This window comes from Somniosus microcephalus, chromosome 2 (genome assembly GCF_052327205.1).
Source record: "Somniosus microcephalus isolate GS21.2 chromosome 2, FLI_Smic_1.0, whole genome shotgun sequence".
Lineage (NCBI taxonomy): Eukaryota > Metazoa > Chordata > Chondrichthyes > Squaliformes > Somniosidae > Somniosus > Somniosus microcephalus.
In genome coordinates, this window is record NC_140988.1 from 71,544,901 (window position 1) to 71,562,829 (window position 17,929).

The following is a 17,929-nucleotide window of genomic DNA, read 5'->3' on the forward strand; positions in this document are numbered from 1 at the left end:
CAAATGAGGTGTCAGATGACAAGAAAGCGTCGGTATTGTTAAATTTAATGGGTGCAAAGACGTATGGTTTATTGCAAAATCTAGTAACCCCAACGAAGCCAATGGAAAAGAGTTTTGAAGACATTGTAACAATACTACAGGAACATTTAAACCCCACACCGCTGCTGATAGCAGAAAGATTCAAGTTTCACAAACGGAACCAGCATAAGGATGAAAGCAATGCTGATTATTTAACAGAACTGCGCAAACTATCGAAACACTGCCAGTTTGGAGCGGGACAAGTTTGTGTGTGGGCTTCAAAGTGAAGGAACCCAGAAACGGCTTTTATCTGAAAAGGACCTTACGCTGGAAAAGGCTTTCAGCATTGCGGTATCATATGAAGCAGCAGCACGGGTCGCTGCAGAGATACAACAGAGACCACAAGAATATGGCACAAACTAAATGTCATATGGAACAGAGAAGTGCTATCGCTGCGGCAGAACAACACACGACCAGAATGATTGCTGGTTCAAAGACAAAGTGTGCAGACAGTGTGGAAAAGTAGGACACACAGCACGTCGGGAAAGAAAACCAGCAATAAGAAACCTACCAAAGAAAAGTACAAGAAGGTACATAAGATGACGGAGAATAGTTCAGATGAACAAAAGAGTGATAACGACTCCGAAAGCAGGGAACTGAATTGTCTGAAACTACATAATGTGATCACAATGGAGGATCACCGAACCACTTGAGTCACTCTCAAGATAGCAGGAGTCCAGGTAAAGATGGAATTGGACACAGGATCAAACCAACGGGACTACGAGCAGCTATTCTCACACATACCATTGAGAGACACAAAAATTATTTTGAAGACGTACACGAGGCAAAAAGTCTACCCAAAGGAAAAATAAGGGTGACCGTTATATATAACGGTAAGGAAACACCAAAACTAGACCTGTATGTATTGCAAGATGGAGGACCACCATTACTGGGGCGTGAATGGATCCGGAAAATACAACTGGATTGGCATTCCATACAGGCACTGACTGTGGCTGACAAAAAGGATGATGACGTCACACCTGGACGACTGTCAAAGATCCAAACTGACGCGAAGGAAATGTTCCAGCAAGGACTCGGAACACTAAAAGGCATGACAGCGACGATTAAAATTGAAGAAAACGCAAGCCCAAAATTTTTTAAGTCCAGACCGATACCTTATGCGATCCGCCCAGCCGTCGAAGCAGAGCTGGAGAGTCTGGAACGTTCAGGTGTACTGTCCAAGGTAGACTGGAGCGAGTGGGCTACACCCATCGTCCCTGTGATAAAAAAGTCATTGAGCAGCACGCCTGGGGAACCAAGGAAGCTTCGCATCTGTGGGGACTTTAAGGTAACAGTGAACCCGGTCCTTCACACCGTACAATATCCACTTCCGCGGATTGAAGATATTTTCGCCTCGCTATCTGGAGGGAAACGCTTCACTAAGATTGATCTGGCCCAGGCATATCTGCAAATGGAGGTAGAAGAAGCATCAAAAAAATACCTCACAATCAACACCCATAAAGGTCTCTACCAATAAAACCGGCTGGTATTCAGGGTAGCATCAGCTCCGGCTATTTGGCAGAGGGCAATGGAACAAGTCCTGCAAGGGATCCCAGGGACCCAGTGTTATTTGGACGACATCCTGGTCATGGGCGAAAATGACAGTGATCACCTTGCCAACCTGGAGCAGGTGCTCACTAGATTGCAGGAATATGGGCTCCGAGCTAACCGCCCCAAATGCGAGTTTTTTAGAAAACAGATCTCGTATTGTGGCCACATTATCGATAAAGAGGGGTTACATAAGTCCCCAGAGAAGATTGAGGCAGTAGTCAAGGCTCCAGCACCGGAAAATGTGTCACAACTGAGGTCGTTCCTCAGGCTGGTAAACTACTACCATAAGTTCTTGCCAAATTTGTCTACAGTACTACACCCACTGAACACCCTACTGCAAACTGGGGTGCCATGGAAGTGGAGTGACGAATGTAGACGAGCTTTCCAGAAGAGCAAAACACTAATCACATCAAAAGAGGTATTGGCCCATTACAACCCAGCATTACCAATTCGGTTGGCATGTGATGCGTCACCCTACGGCATTGGAGCGGTGCTGTCGCACAAATTCTCGGACGGCTCAGAGAGGCCAATAGCCTTTGCGTCACGATCACTAACCTCAGCCGAGCATAACTACGCCCAGATTGACAGAGAGGCCCTCAGCCTAGTGTGGGGAGTGAAAAAGTTCAATCACTATCTGCACGGGCAGAAATTTACCTTGCTGACTGATCACCAGCCTCTTGTCTCCATTTTTAATCCGAAGAAGGGCGTTCTGGTGATGACTGCGCAACGACTACAAAGATGGTCACTTTTTCTAGGGGCGCACCACTTTGAGATTGAATATAAGGGCACGAAACAGCATGGAAATGCTGATGGGCTATCACGCCTGCCACTGCCTACTGCGGAGGAAGCACCAGCAGTGGATCCTGTCGAAATATTCCATTCGACTATAGTTGAATACCTACCGGTAACTAAAGCTTGTATCGAAAAGGAAACCCGAAATGACCCGACACTGTCTCAGGTATATGATTTGACGGTGAAGGGATGGCCAGCACATGGCGACTCACTGTTGCCAGCATTCTCGACAAGGAGAGAACAGCTGTCAGTGTGCCGGGGGACCTTGATGTGTGGATCCCGAGTGGTAATTCCACCCAAGTTAAGGGATAGAGTGCTCAATGAGCTTCATGAGGGTCATCTGGGAGGGGTAAAAATGAAAAGCCTAGCCAGGGCTTATGTGTGGTGGCTGGGAATCGATAAACAAATCGAGGACCTGACCAAGAGCTTCTCAGGATGCCAGAAAGTCCAAAATGCACCACCACAGGCCCCTCTACACCCATGGGAGTGGCCCTGATCTCCATGGCAACGGGTGCATATTGATTTTGCTGGTCCATTCATGGACTCAATGTTTTTAATAGCCGTGGATGCGCGCTCGAAATGGCCTGAGGTCATCAAAATGTCCTCCACCACCACGGAAAAAACTACTGCAGTCCTACGGACCATTTTTGCCAGGAATGGCTTGCCAGAAGAGATTTGCTCCGACAACGGACCACAGCTTGTGTCCGAAGAGTTCCGGAGGTTCTTGAAAAAGAATGGGGTAAGGCATTACACATCCGCCCCGTATCATCCAGCCACAAATGGATTGGCTGAGAGGTTCATACAAACCTTTAAGAAGGCAATAAAAGCTATGTACAATGACAACATTCCGCTGCAGCACAAGGTGGACAATTTCCTGTTCGCCTACCGGAATGCGACACATGCAGTCACCAACCAGGCCCCAGCCATGATGTTCTTTAACCGAAGGTTAAGATCTCGCCTGGATTTGCTCAGACCAAACGTACGAAGAGATGTTGAGAGTAAGCAATTCCAGCACATCCATGAGAAGCCAACAAGGAGCTTCAATGTAGGGCAACCAGTCTTGGCCCGCGACTACCGAACAGAAAAATGGCAGCCAGGAATGATATGCACACGGCAGGGCCCACTAATGTACACAGTGGACGTTGGGGAGAGCATCATGAGATGCCATGCTGACCAGATCCTAGAGTCACAGGAACAAGTCAACCCCATGCCTCGCCCATACGTACCTGGTGATGAACCCAACATACAGGTCACATCTACCCCAGAAACAGTAGCATCGGAAGCTGATGAACCAACTGACGACAGGGGGCCAGAACCGCCTCCGCACCAAGAGCAAGACACTCGGGAAGGCACTATTCAGAAAGGATCAGGAAGCCTCCCCAAAGACTGAATATATAAATAGACTATTTTCAGCTAATGTTGCATGTTAAAAGTGTTAATTGTAATTAGTTTGATATTTAGTTGTTAAATGAGTGTTATGGTACTGTTAATCTAAAAGGGGAGGAATTGTAATGTATATACCTTTAAGGGGGGAACTATCTTTTACAGCACATGTATACTGCAGTACTGGCAGTGACCACACCTGTATATAGCACTGAGTAGTAATCTGTACAGATCAGTTCCAGTGTGAGCCACGTTGAGTAAACACCTGTTGTACCGTTCTCCTGCAGTCTGTGTCTTATTATACACGGACACAACAAGTTCCATTTTTATATTATTATTAATTGACATTCTATATGTTTGCAAATGGAGAATGAAGACTAAGTCCAGAATTTTGCCAGCGCTCAGAGTGTGGGTTTGGAGGTGGGTCCACTGTCAAAATCGCAAAGATTGACAGCGGGTAGGAAACCGGGGGAGTGGCAGGGGAGACAATTCTGGTAATTAAATGGCTTGTTAAGAGCCAATTTAAGAGTCTTTTGTGGCTTACTTGTAATTTTACCTTCTCCCCCACTGGTTACCCGCTGTTCGGGGAACACGCCAGCTCAACCTGACGTGTTTCTGGTCTGATGTTTGTGAAAAGCTGACAGCTGCAAAAGTGGTGTCAAGGATACCATGTTGCAGTTGGTGAGTTTCAGAGCAAGGAAAATGTTGGTTATTGCATTTTTAATACATATACAGATTTCTTTAGCTTACATGTTTTTAAATCCAACTATATGTCCAGTGCCACCTCATTGGGAGAACCACTCTGACCAGTGACAGATCACTTCTGTCATCTCACCTGCAGCTGCCATCTATTCCAACAACATCGGAGCCATTCAGACAATCAGACCTTGGTCCTCCGAATCCTTCCACAATCATCCCCAACACCAACATCACCAACCTTACCACCAACCTTCGCCGCCATCACCTGATGCTGCACTGGACACAGGGCATCAGCCCCTGAAAAATTGCTGGTCGGGAGGCCAGCGATGGCATCACCATGGCCAGACTTTCTTCACTTAATGCTGTAAACCCTGGCTGCCAGAAGATGCATCAGGTTAACACCATCCCACACCAGCACCGTGAAGCATCCCTTTAATGTCACAGAAATCACAGAAACCACACAGTGCAGATAGAGGCCATTTCGGCCCATCGAGCCTGCACCGACACATATCCCACACCCCTACACCAACACATATCCCACCCTATCCCCGTAACCCCACGTATTTAATCCCCCTAACACTAAGGGTCAATTTATCATAGCCAATCAACCTAACCCGCACATCTTTGGACTGTGGGAGGAAACCGGAGCACCCGGAGTAAACCCACGCAAACACGGGGAGAATGTGCAAACTCCACACAGACAGTCGCCCGAGGCTGGATTCGAACCCGGGTCCCTGCACACTCATCACCATAGCGGGACGGCGGGAGGGGGGAGTTATAGAGACATAGAAACATAGAAGATAGGAGCAGGCCATTCGGCCCCTCGAGCCTGTTCTGCCATTTAATGAGATCATGGCTGATCATCCAAATTCAGTGCCCTGTTCCTGCTTTCTCCCCATATCCCTTGATCCCTTTAGCCTCAAGAAATATATCTAACTCCTTCTTGAATATATTTAATGAATTGGCCTCAACTGCCTTCTGTTGTAGAGAATTCCACAGGTTCACCACTCTCTGGGTGAAGAAATTCCTCCTCATCTCAGTCCCAAATGGCTTACCCCTTATCTTTAGACTGTGACCCCTGGCTCTGGACTCCCCCGCCATCAGGAACATCCTTCCTGCACTAGTCTGTCCAGTCCTGTTAGAATTTTATAAGTTTCAATGAGATCCCCTCTCATTCTTCTGAACTCTAGCGAATATAAGCCTAATCGACCCAATCTCTCCTCATACGTCATTCCTGCCATCCCAAGTGTCAGTCTGGTGAATCTTCGCTGCACTCCCTCCATGGCAAGAACATCCTTCCTCAGATAAGGCGACCAAAACTGCAAACAATACTCAAGGTGTGGTCTCACCAAGGCCCTGTACAGCTGCAGCAAGACATCCTTGCTCCTGTACTCGAATCCTCTCGCTATGAAGGCCAACATACCATTTGCCTTCTTAACCGCCTGCTGCACCTGCATGCTTAACTTCAGCGACTGGTGCACAAGGACACCCAGGTCTTGTTGCACTTCTGCTCTTCCCAATCTATTGAAGTTCAGATAATAATCTGCCTTCCTGTTTTTGCCACCAAAGTGGATAATCTCGCATTTATCCACATTATACTGCATCTGGCATGCATCTGCCCAATCACCCAACCTGTCCAAATCATACTGGAATTTCTGTCGTCTGCAAACTTGGAGATCTTACATCTAGTTCCCTCATCTAGATCATTAATATATATTGTGAATAGCTGGGGTCCTAGCACCGATCCCTGCAGTACCCCACTAGTTACAGACTGCCACTCGGAAAAAGACCCATTTATTCCAACTCTTTGCTTCCTGTCTGCCAACCAGTTCTCTATCCAAGTTAGTACCTTACCCCCAAACCCATGTGCTTTAATTTTGCACGTCAATCTCTTATGTGGGACCTTATCGAAAGCCTTCTGAAAGACCAAATACACCACATCCACTGGTTCTCCCTTATCTATTCTACCAGTTACATCCTCAAAAAATTCCAGTAGATTAGTCAAGCATGATTTACCTTTTGTAAATGCCCGATCCTGTCACTGTTTTCCAAGTGCTCTGCTGTTACATCTTTTATAATGGACTCTAGCATTTTCCCCACTACCGATGTCAGGCTTACCGGTCTATATTTCCCCGTTTTCTCTCTACCACCTTTTTTAAATAGTGGGGTTACATTAGCTACCCTCCAATCCATGGGAACTGTTCCAGAGTCTATAGAAATTTGGAAGATGACCAGCAATGCATCTACTATTTCCAGGGCCACTTCCTTAAGTACCCTAGGATGTAGATTATCAGGCCCTGGGGATTTATCGGCCTTCAATCCCATCAATTTCCCTAACTCCATTTCCCTACAAATACTGATTTTATTCAATTCCTCCCTCTCATTAGACCCTATGTTCCCCGACATCTCTGGGAGGTTATTTGTGTCCTCCTTTGTGAAGACAGAACCAAAATATGTATTTAGTTGGTTAGCCATTTCTTTGTTCCCCATTATAAATTCCTGAACAATCACTGGAACTCAGTAAGGCACTTCGCAATGTGCGCTCAGATCTGTCCTATAAGGGGCACTTTTTGAAAAAGAGATTTCACTGTATGACAATACATTACCAGAAACTTCACATGGACATTGGTTAAACCTCTCAAGTGCCCACCCTTGTGTGTTGTTAGTTGGCCTGACCGCACCCCCTTGAGGTTTTTGGGACTCCCTGGTGCAATTAAATATTTTCTGGCAAAATTGAAATGAGCTGATGCTGAGGTTTCCAATGGGGTCAGTCAGGGCCATCGTATGGAATCCCCGCTCCACTGCACTTCCAGTGGCAGATTATGGGACTCAGAATTTCAGGACCACCTAATCTTCATCTGTGCACAGTCTTTTAACTCTATTTTGTTTAAGTGTTAGTTCCAGTTCAGTGACTGGAAACAATCTTAGAATCGTAATCCTTTACGTTTGTAAAGTATGTGACTTTAAATCAGTGTCACAACCTAAAAGGCACTGACTGATGTAGCATGAAATGATATAGACTTTGAATCCATAGACTTGAACTCTGCACTATGCAGTTAGCTGTTTTCATCAGTTGAGATGCTACAATTAGCTTAGACTAAGGGAAGGAAAAAAATCAACCATGGTGTTCACTGCTGACTGTTATCCAGTGACTCTTTCTGGAAAGCGCATGAATGTGGACATGGGATGGGCTCATCTATGATGCCCTCCAGAGTCAAATAGCCACATGCCACTCTCACTGTGTATGTTTAACAATGGAGTGGTAACAGAGACTGACCAGCACTTGTGGAAGAGTGCTCAGCAAGAGAAGCCAGCACCAGAAGAGGGAGGAAGTAAAATCGGTGACTTCCCCTCTGAAAAAACATTACTAACCTAAATTAAACTCTTAGACCGCGATCTTACCTCTGGAGACGTGCTGGAGGTGGGACGTCTGGTTTCCGGGTTTCAGTCCCGCCCCCAGTGACGTCTGACGAACCCACGCTATTTTCCCTTGAGGAAAGCCAGCGACAGATGACATCAGCGTATGACGTTTCATCTGTCGAAAACATTTTGACAGATGAATTGTCAGTGTTTGACAGGTTTGAGAAGCTGTCAAACACTGACAATCTCTGTTCTAAGGTGAGCCCTTGCACAGAAGGCACACCAAGACCTCTCTCCTCAGCAGAAAGCAGATGGCTGCTGCATCTGTGAATGCAGCAGCCATTCTGTCATCTCTGCTGTTGAGATGAGGCACCTTCGGATCCTCACAGGTTAAAGCCTGCAGGAAGCAGCAAAGCTAAGGAAACTTTTTCCAACACTTTACACTCACCTCACATACTTACCTTTCCCAATTGCACCCATCACTCACCTCTACAGCTGACATTTCGATCCCTCTCACCCCCGCTGACCCACTGGTTGCCTCGCTGACCCTGGTGAGGTTCGCAGCCATCGGGAAACCCGCACTTGCAGTCGTAAAATGTGGAAAAGCCTCAAAACTGCCTGTTAACTACCTGTTAACAGGCAGTTAATTGGCTCTAATCCCCTTCCTGCCTCAAGGAGACGGGTCCCTGCACGAGCCGGGGACCCGCCTCCTGGGAAGATGGTTCGGAGGTGGGTTGGAAGCGGGGTTGGGAGCAGCTCCCAACTTTTCCCATTTTGCCACTAGTCCCGCCTCCAAACCCGCCTCCTCAGGGCTGGCAAAATCCAGCCCTTAAAGACAAAAATTGTGTAGCTTTTTACCTATCCTAATATTTTTCAAAGTTTAGATTGTTGGTACTGGCCTGTTTTTCTCCATCTGCCAGCTCCCACCATCTATTTTAAAGTAGGACAACTTTGAAAAGAAGACAAATTGGCCTTTGAAAAATGGTACTATCGGCATTTTCTTCAGCCAATTAAACCCCAGAGGGCAGATATTGCTCTTGTTGGTATTGCTAGCGTTAACTTGCTGAGGTAGGATTTTCTGAGCTCCCCACTATGTTTCTGCCCGTGCTCGACACGGATGAGAAGGAAAATCACTGCCACCACTGCGGAGCCTGCTGGCCAAATCTGCCAGTGCCAAAAGAATGCTTTGAAAGTGTAAACTTCCTCTGCAGGCCTTTGTAATGCCAGGCCAGTGTTGTTAAGGCAGACAGAATTTGTGACAGTATGCACGCAGGACATTACAAACTGAAAATGTCACTGGGAATATATTTCAGTGGGGTTTCTCCTGCTTATCTGTTGTGACGTTACAAAAATTAACCCCCCACCCCCACTATTTCCAGTCAGTGGTGGAAGTAATGCTAAATCACTCTGGGGCAGAAATCATAGGGGATCTATTCGATCCTCACTCAACATCAGCCAACCAACCACAGCAACAGAAAATCAGCTGGAATACATAGGAAAATTCATAAAGGCTTAAGAGTCATTGTTTAACGACTGTTATGAAGCAATTTATTCCAGTAATCTGCTGTGGTTTTAATACACTGGTTTTAGCCAATGAATAAAACTTCAATATTTGTTCTTTTTCTTAATCCTCCATTTTAGTGACCGATACAAAGTGTTTGTTGACCTGTTCAACCTCGCAACCTTCTTGGTCCCAAGACATTGGATTCCAAAGCTGACATCATCAATTCACAAATTCCTATATACCGCAGAGTGTTGTGATAGCTCGTACTTCAGCAGTGAGGAATCAGATTAAAGTCAAGATCAACTCAATGTTTTACACTGAATATATTTTAGAAAGGAACGTACACAAAGGTTCAAAACTTTTTTTAAGCTTTTAAGGTTCCATTTATTTTTTAAAAAATCTTTCATTTGTACTTTATCCACTAAAACATTTTCAGTGAAAGATTTCGAGGTAGATCTTGACTTGTGCGATAATGTAAAACGGATGATACCGAGTCGGCAGCCCATTTTACATCTCTCACGATTTTTATTTCCATTGACTGTCGCATGTTATAATCTACCAGTTTCGCACCCAGATCAGTGCCAGTAGTCGTAACTGGTCCTGTAACAAGTTTTGCGAATGTGTGTGTGAGGTTATGTACATATAAACCTATTTATATAAAATATTGTAAAGAATATGTAAAACTATCTTCATTCTTTAATTGATGTAAACTGTTAAATTATGAGTTTATATTTCAAAAACGATAATTGATTTGAAAGGGCAACATTGCTTCTGAAAAGTAATGAACAAGCCTTTCAATGATAATGTGTTGTAAATATATACAATAATAATGTAACTCGTATCAAAAGGTGTTGCTTTTGCAAAATGCCATTCTAATTTAGTATTGTTCCATTCATTCTCCCCCTCTCCAAAAGGAAAATAACTAAGAAAACTAAAAAGCCAGCTCTGCCTGGCCATCTCCCTACCTGCTTTCAAAAACCTCCTGAAAGACCATTAGCTTGGATTGTGCTTTCAACCATTTGAACTCTTTTCCAATTCTCCTTGCTGCTTGATGTCCCCTTTTGTCCATCACCAAATAACAATGCTGAGACATCTTTGTAAGTGAGGAGGGCTACAGAATTGAAAATTGTTGGAACCAATTTAAAATCTGAAGTAGGTTGCAATGTTTAATTTAGTATTGCAAATCAAGTCATATAAATAAGACATTTTACATGAATTGAGGCATCCTGCTTGTGTTTACTAACTGTCAATATTATATTTACAGTGATCATTACTTCCATAAGTACAACATTTTTACAAATTTGAACACTATGCGGCCATTCTATAAACACAGATACTATTGCAAACTATCCTTACCCAATGCTGCTCACCTCTCTGGAAAGATGCCTTGTGTTGAAGGCAGGTTGTGCAGTAATAGCATGCTAATTGATGTTTTTATAGTCAACACAACAAGAGGTGTTCCTGCCTCCCAACAAAAACAGGGAAACCACTTTTAAATAATTTCTCTTTCTGGTCTGCCCTAAACAAATCACCAATCTTGCAGGTGTCACATCCTTCCACGAGTCCATGTTATCCCAAAGTGTAATTATGGAAAATTCTACTCGTTCCATCGATTTTTACCGAGTATGCTTCAAAAAAATTTGTAAAAGCATTAGAATGTATCCTTAAACCTTTAGTAAATGGCATTGAAATTACACAAAGTAACCCCCATTAACATAATTGACAAAATTACCTGATCAGGATCACTCCACTAACTCAAAGACCTGCTAAGTTTAAAATAGACCAGAAGCAACATGGTGATGCCAAAAGATCTAACGGGAAAGCTTTGTGCAAATCAAAACTACTTCACAAATGAGCTCGGGAATTTAGTACTATTGTCATTAATACTTAAAGAGTGGGATTCTCCTCTTTGGACTTCTGCCCATCCCTCAGACTCCGCCCCAACCCCGACCTATGTCTCTGGTCATTAAAGATTCCCGGTGGGCTCGTAGTAGGATTCCCACCATGATGAGGGAGACCGTCAATGCCTGGCTGCAGGACTGCCACTGCAGCACCAGTAGAGATGGCTGGGCGCTTAAAGGAGCCTCGAAGATCAACAGAGTTTGGACCTTGAAGGCTTCGGGTAAGAGTATGGGGGCAAAATTGGAGTGAGGGTAGGCCTCTACTAGGCCCTTTCCCTTCATCTCTTGTCCTTGGAGCCTTTAGCACTGCTACTCCAGGCCTAACATCACCTTCCACATGGCAGTCCCGGGAAGTAGTGGGAACTGGGATGGAAGGGAGGGTAATGGTATTTGCATGCAGTGGGTGGGGAAGGAAATAGAAATTAAATTAGCCTCTACACCACCCAAGGAATGGAAAAACAGTCATCCTTGCAGGATATTGGATTCAGCATTTGCAACAAAGTGGAAAGCATAAATCTGTAAATTGAACTACAGTACTCACATTCCTATTAAAACAAAAAAAGTAGTTTTGGTTGTCAGTTTGTTTGAAAATCAAATACCCATAAAAACAAAAATGTGTGGTAACTGCATTTCAGGTGGCCAATGTTACAATTTAATTTTGATCAATACCATGTGTGTGTTAGCAGTGTCTAAATAAACTAAAAATGTAAATGTTACAATAGCTCTCAATAAGTTACTGGGACAGGAAGGAGCTGTACCGATGGGATGGGCTCCACCGGAACTGGAATAGGACTTAGCAGAAAGAGTAAATAGGGGGGTGGCAAAGGCTTTAAACTAGTAAGACGGGGGGGGGAGATTTCTACAAGAAATGAAACACGCCTAAATATAAATGAAACAGGAAAGTTGAGCACAGGACAGACTAAACTGAGGGAGGACATAAATGGCCATGGAATAAATAAAGTTATAGAACAGCATTGTAAAAAGATAGTTAAAAAAAGTGAGAGGAACTGCTATTAAAATGAGTTAAACAGTCGCTACAGTAATGCACACAGTCTCCATAATAAATCATGGGAACTGGAGGCAATAAGACATTGCGAGGAACCTGATATAGTAGGGATTACGGTGACATGGCTATAGGACAAATCAAATTGGCAAGGGTAGTCTGGAGGATGAGTTCATAGAATGCATTCAAAACAGTTTCCTAGAACAATGCATCATGGGACCAACCAGGGAATAGGCTATTTTAGATTTTGTTTTAAGTAATGAGGCAGAGTTAATTAGTAATCTCATGGCATTAGTAATTTCATAGTAAAGGATTCTCTAGGGAAGAGTGATCATAATATAGAATTTCACGTTGAGGTTGAGAGTGACATTCTTCAGTACGAAACTAGTCTTAGGCCTAGAAATTTGTGTTGCCATGAACGTTGCTGATGTCACCGGCAACTGGAGTTAACAGCTGCTGAAAATGGGCGCAACGCTAAGGAGATTAAATTTGGCTGGTGGGCTGGAGATTGGTGGCGCAGTGCTAACCTTCCATGCACCACCTTCCTGGTGGCATTAGTGGAGTGCTCTGAGGTAAAGCTCCCATCCTGAAGTGCCTTTTGAGCTTCGCACAGACCCTGGGAGCGAGGCTGTGGAGCTCACAAGGAATTGTGAGCAATTAAACAGGCTATGAATTAAATGGGCAATGTGTTCAGAACTAATACAAATTAAAATACACTGGAAAAAATGCAGTTTTCAGCCCTTACTGCCTTTCAAAAAAAATTTACATTAAAAAGAAATCCCAAATGTGATTTGCTTAAAGCTGAATTCCCTTCCTAACCTCAAAAAATGAGAAAACTGCTTCAGCACTAACACAAATGCCTCAACAAGCCAGAGAAGGGACACCCATGGTCTCGCATGCAGCACTCCAGCTTTGTGCAGGGGGTCAACACTGAAAGAGCGGCCCTCTACCCACAGGCCAGGAGGCGCTCCTGAAAGAACGATGTGGGACTACATCACAAAGCCGTCACTGCCAGCAGTGTCAACCCCACCACCTCGCTCCAGTGCCCAAAGAAGCTTCATGACCTCAGACCACCGGTCAAGGTCAGTGAATGCATCTTCAAAAACCCTCTCCTACCAGCTGCACTAGCGTCACACACTGTTCAATGCACAACCCCCAATCACTTACAAAGCAACAATCTGCACCAATGATGAGGTAAACTTCCCATTCCTAGCCTCAGCTCACCCCCTTGGAGGAGACAGTGCAGGTCATTCTTGGCAGGGGCATGGTTGAGCCCTTGGCCAGTGGTGGGGCTGAAAGGATAAAAGATGCTGGTAGCCTCATACATTATCCTCCTTCTGGGATGCAGCTCTTGCTTTCCTGCCCTCCCCTCACCACAGCTTCACTTTTGTGCCTTCCTCATTTCACACACCCAAGAAATGCAGACTGCCCAGCCAATAGTTAACCAAGAAGAGGGAGAGGAGAGTGAAAAAGATGAAGAAGAAGACACACCATCAACTGATTTGACACACCTAGCCATGAGCTCCTCAAGGTCGACCAGCAAGGCCATTTGCAGTGTCCCCCATTGAAAGTTAGCAGCCTTCCACAAGCCATGGGGTAGCACTGCATGACATCAGTAGGAGAGGCAAAGGTACACACAAGACAGTCACTAAGAGAATGCATAAGGGTGATGACTTGATTTCTTGATGTGATATTGGATGGATAGATGTCTAAAATTGGATTAGTAAGTTTGCTTTGGGGTGACTTTTATTGCAGCATTGTGGCCAAGAGGATGCTGTGATGGTTAGTAACAGAGGGAAGGTAAGGTGTGGGACAAATGTGGAAAGGGGAATTGGGGTTGTGGTCACTGGTACCACAGGCAGATGATTCCATCTCGGATATCCTGGTCAAAACGGGGCTGTCTGGGTTGCATCCTTTCTTCGGCTTCCTCCTCTTCGGCTCTTCCTCTTCTGTGTCTTCCTCTTCCCTCCATGAGCAGATGCTATAAATCTGAAATGACATCATTAAATTCTGGAAATACTCAACAGGTCAGGCAACATCTAAACCTGAGACGTGAACTCTATTTCTCTCTCCACAGATGTTACCTAACCTGCAGCATTTTCTGCCTTCTCAGAGGCCATGTGAGGCCTTACAGGCATCCAGCAGCACACCCTACACATGTAAAAAAACTTTTAACATCTATTGCAGCAAGCCGCTACTTCAATAAAATCAAAAAATCCCAGTCCAAAGGCTTAAATCCCAACTCACCTGAAAGATATGTGTGACCCTTTAAGAGGTACTGACATTGCCACTGACAGAAACATAGAAACATAGAAGATAGGAGCAGGAGTAGGCCATTCGGCCGCTCAAGCCTACTCCGCCATTTAATGAGATCATGGATAATCATCCAAATTCAGTACCCTGTCCCTGCTTTCTCCCCATATCCGTTGATACTTTTAGCCTTAAGAAATATATCTAACTCCTTCTTGAATATATTTATTGAATTGGCCTCAACTGCCTTTTGTGGTAGAGAATTCCACAGGTTCACCACACTCTGGGTGAAGAAATTCCTCATCTCTGTCCTAAATGGCTTACCCCTTATCTTTAGACTGTGGCCCCTGGTTCTGGACTCCCCCATTATCGGGAACATCCTTCCTACAACTAATCTGTCTAGTCCTGTTAGAATTTTATAAGTTTCACTGAGATGCCCTCTCATTCTTCTAAACTCCAGCGAATATAAGCCCAATCGACCCAATCTCTCCACATACGCCATTCCTGCCATCCCAGGTATCAGTCTGGTGAATCTTCGCTGCACTCCCTCCATGGCAAGAACATCCTTCCTCAGATAAGGCGACCAAAACTGCACACAATACTCAAGGTGTGGTCTTACCAAGACCTTGTACAACTGCAGCAAGACACCTTTGCTCCTGTACTCGAATCCTCTCCCTATGAAGGCCAACATACCATTTGCCTTCTTAACTGCCTGCTGCACCTGCATGCTTACCTTCAGCGACTGGTGCACAAGGACACCCAGGTCTCGTTGCACTTCCCCTTCTCGCAATCTATTGCCGTTCAGATAATAATCTGCCTTCCTGTTTTTGCCACCTCACATTTATCCACATTATACTGCATCTGCCATGCATCTGCCCAATCACCCAACCTGTCCAAATCATACTGTAATTTGTCTTCATTTTCCTCATAGCACACACGCCCACCCAGCTTTGTGTTGTCTGCAAACTTGGAGATATTCCATCTATTTCCCTCGTCTAGATCATTAATATATATTGTGAATAGCTGGGGTCTTAGCACCGATCCCTGCGGTAAACCACTAGTCACTGCCTGCCACTCGGAAAAAGACCCGTTTATTCCAACTCTTCGCTTCCTGTCTGCCAACCAGTTCTCTATCCAAGTCAGTACCTTACCCCCAATCCCATGTGCTTTAACTTTACATGCTAATATCTTATGCGTGGCCTTATCGAAAGCCTTCTGAAAGTCCAAATACACCACATCCACTGGTTCTCCCTTATCTATTCTACCAGTTACCTCCTCAAAAAATTCCAGTAGATTAGTCAAGCATGATTTACCTTTTGTAAATCCATGTTGACGTTGTCCAATCCTGTCACTGTTTTCCAAGTACTCTGCTATTACATCTTTTATAATGGACTCTAGCATTTTCCCCACTACCGATGTCAGGCTTACCGGTCTATGATTCCCCGTTTTCACTCTACCACTTTTTTTGAATCGTGGGGTTACATTAGCTACCCTCCAATCCAACTGTTCCGGAGTCTATAGAATTTTGGCAGATGACCAGCATTGCATCTACTATTTCTAGGGCCACTTCCTTACGTTCCCTAAGATGTAGATTATCAGGCCCTGGGGATTTATCGGCCTTCAATCCCATCAATTTCCCTAACACCATTTCCCTACAAATACTGATTTCATTCAGTTCCTCCCTCTCATTAGACCTGATGTTCCCCGACATCTCTGGGAGGTTATTTGTGTCCTCCTTTGTTAAGACAGAACCTTTGTTTTATTGTTATGCCAAACAGGGATGAACAAATTCTGTAGTTCATCCATGCGATCTTTAAATGTTTGACATTGCCTATCCACCGTCAACCCTTTAAGTAACATTCCCCAATCCATCCTAGCCAACTCACGCCTCATACCATCGTAGTTTCCTTTATTTACATTCAGGACCCTAGTCTCTGAGTTAAATGCTTCACTCTCCATCTTAATGAAGAATTCTATCATATTATGATCACTCCTCCCCAAGGGGCCTTGCACAACAAGATTGCTAATTAATCCTTTCTCATTACATAATACCCAATCTAAGATGGCCTGATCTCTAGTTGGTTCCTCGACATATTGATCCAGGAAACCACCTATACATAAGAATATAAGAACATAAGAAATAGGAGCAGGAGTAGGCCAATCTTGTCTCCATTTTTAATCCGAAGAAGGGCGTTCCGGTGATGACTGTGCAATGACTACAAAGATGGTCCAGAAAAATGGCAGCCAGGAACGATATGCACACGGCAGGGCCCACTAATGCACACAGTGGATTTTGGGGAGAACATCGTGAGACACCATGCTGACCAGATCCTAGAGTTACAGGAACAAGTCAACCCCATGCCTCGCCCATACGTACCTGGTGAGGAACCCGACGTACAGGTCGCATCTACCCCAGAAACAGTAGCATCGGAAGCTGATGACCCAACCGACGACAGGGTGCCAGAATCACCTCCGCACCAAGAGCGAGACTCTCGGGAAAGGCGCTATCCAGAAATGATCAGGAAGCCTCCCCAAAGACTGAATATATAAATGGACTATTTTCAGCTAATGTTGTATGTTAAAAGTGTTAATTGTAATTAGTTTGATATTTAATTGTTAAATGAGTGTTATGGTACTGTTACTCTAAAAGGGGAGGAATTGTAATGTACATACCTTTAAGGGGGGAACTACTTTTTACAGCTCATGTATACTGTAGTACCGGCAGTGACCACACCTGTATATAGCACTGAGTAGTAATCTGTACAGTCAGTTCCAGAGTGAGCCACATTGAGTAAACTCCTGTTGTACCATTCTCCTGCAGTCTGTGTCTTACTACTGATGGACAGAACAACTTTTGCTTTTCCCCTTCCTGTCTTTTGCTTCTATCCTTGCTTCCCTTTCCTCTGTCTCCCTGCACAGGTTCCCAACCCCCTGCCATTTTAGTTTAAACCCTCCCCAACAGCACTTGCAAACACTCCCCTAGGACATTGGTCCCAGTCCTGCCCAGGTGCAAACCGTCCAGTTTGTACTGGTCCCACCTCCCCCAGAACCGTTTCCAATGTCCCAGAAATTTGAATCCCTCCCCCTTGCACCATTCCTCTAGTCATGTATTCGTCTGAAATATCTTTCTATTTCTACTCTGACTAGCACGTGGCACTGGTAGCAATCCTGAGACTACTACCTTTGAGGTCCTATTTTTTAATTTACCTCTAACTCCCTATATTCACCTTTTAGGACCTCATCCCAGTTTTTACCGATATCGTTGGTACCTATATGCACCACAACAACTGGCTGTTCACCCTTCCCCTCCAGAATGCCTGCTTTCAGGATCCAGCACTGAATTCAACACTAGGGTCGAAGTTTGGAGTGGCACACCGGTTGACGTCACCACGCCACCATTTTTTTCTA

General features: G+C 44.7%; 1 protein-coding gene across 7 annotated transcripts in view; it reads left to right on the top strand.

Moving 5' to 3' along the window:
- LOC147122761 (tryptophan 2,3-dioxygenase-like) overlaps positions 1-17,333 on the top strand; it is a 150,425-nt gene extending 133,092 nt beyond the window's left edge. For 4 of the 7 annotated variants that reach the window (XM_086010374.1, XM_086010329.1, XM_086010356.1 and 1 more), the window contains one exon: positions 9,505-10,043. In XM_086010374.1, coding sequence (XP_085866500.1) covers positions 9,505-9,581 — 77 coding nt within the window. In that variant the 3' untranslated portion in view covers positions 9,582-10,043. Of the gene's footprint in view, positions 1-9,504; positions 10,044-10,281; positions 11,834-16,707 lie in introns of those variants that run through there. The other 3 variants (XR_015081564.1, XR_015081565.1, XM_086010339.1) reach the window with 3 other exon arrangements.
- Positions 17,334-17,929: the final 596 nt, after the last annotated feature.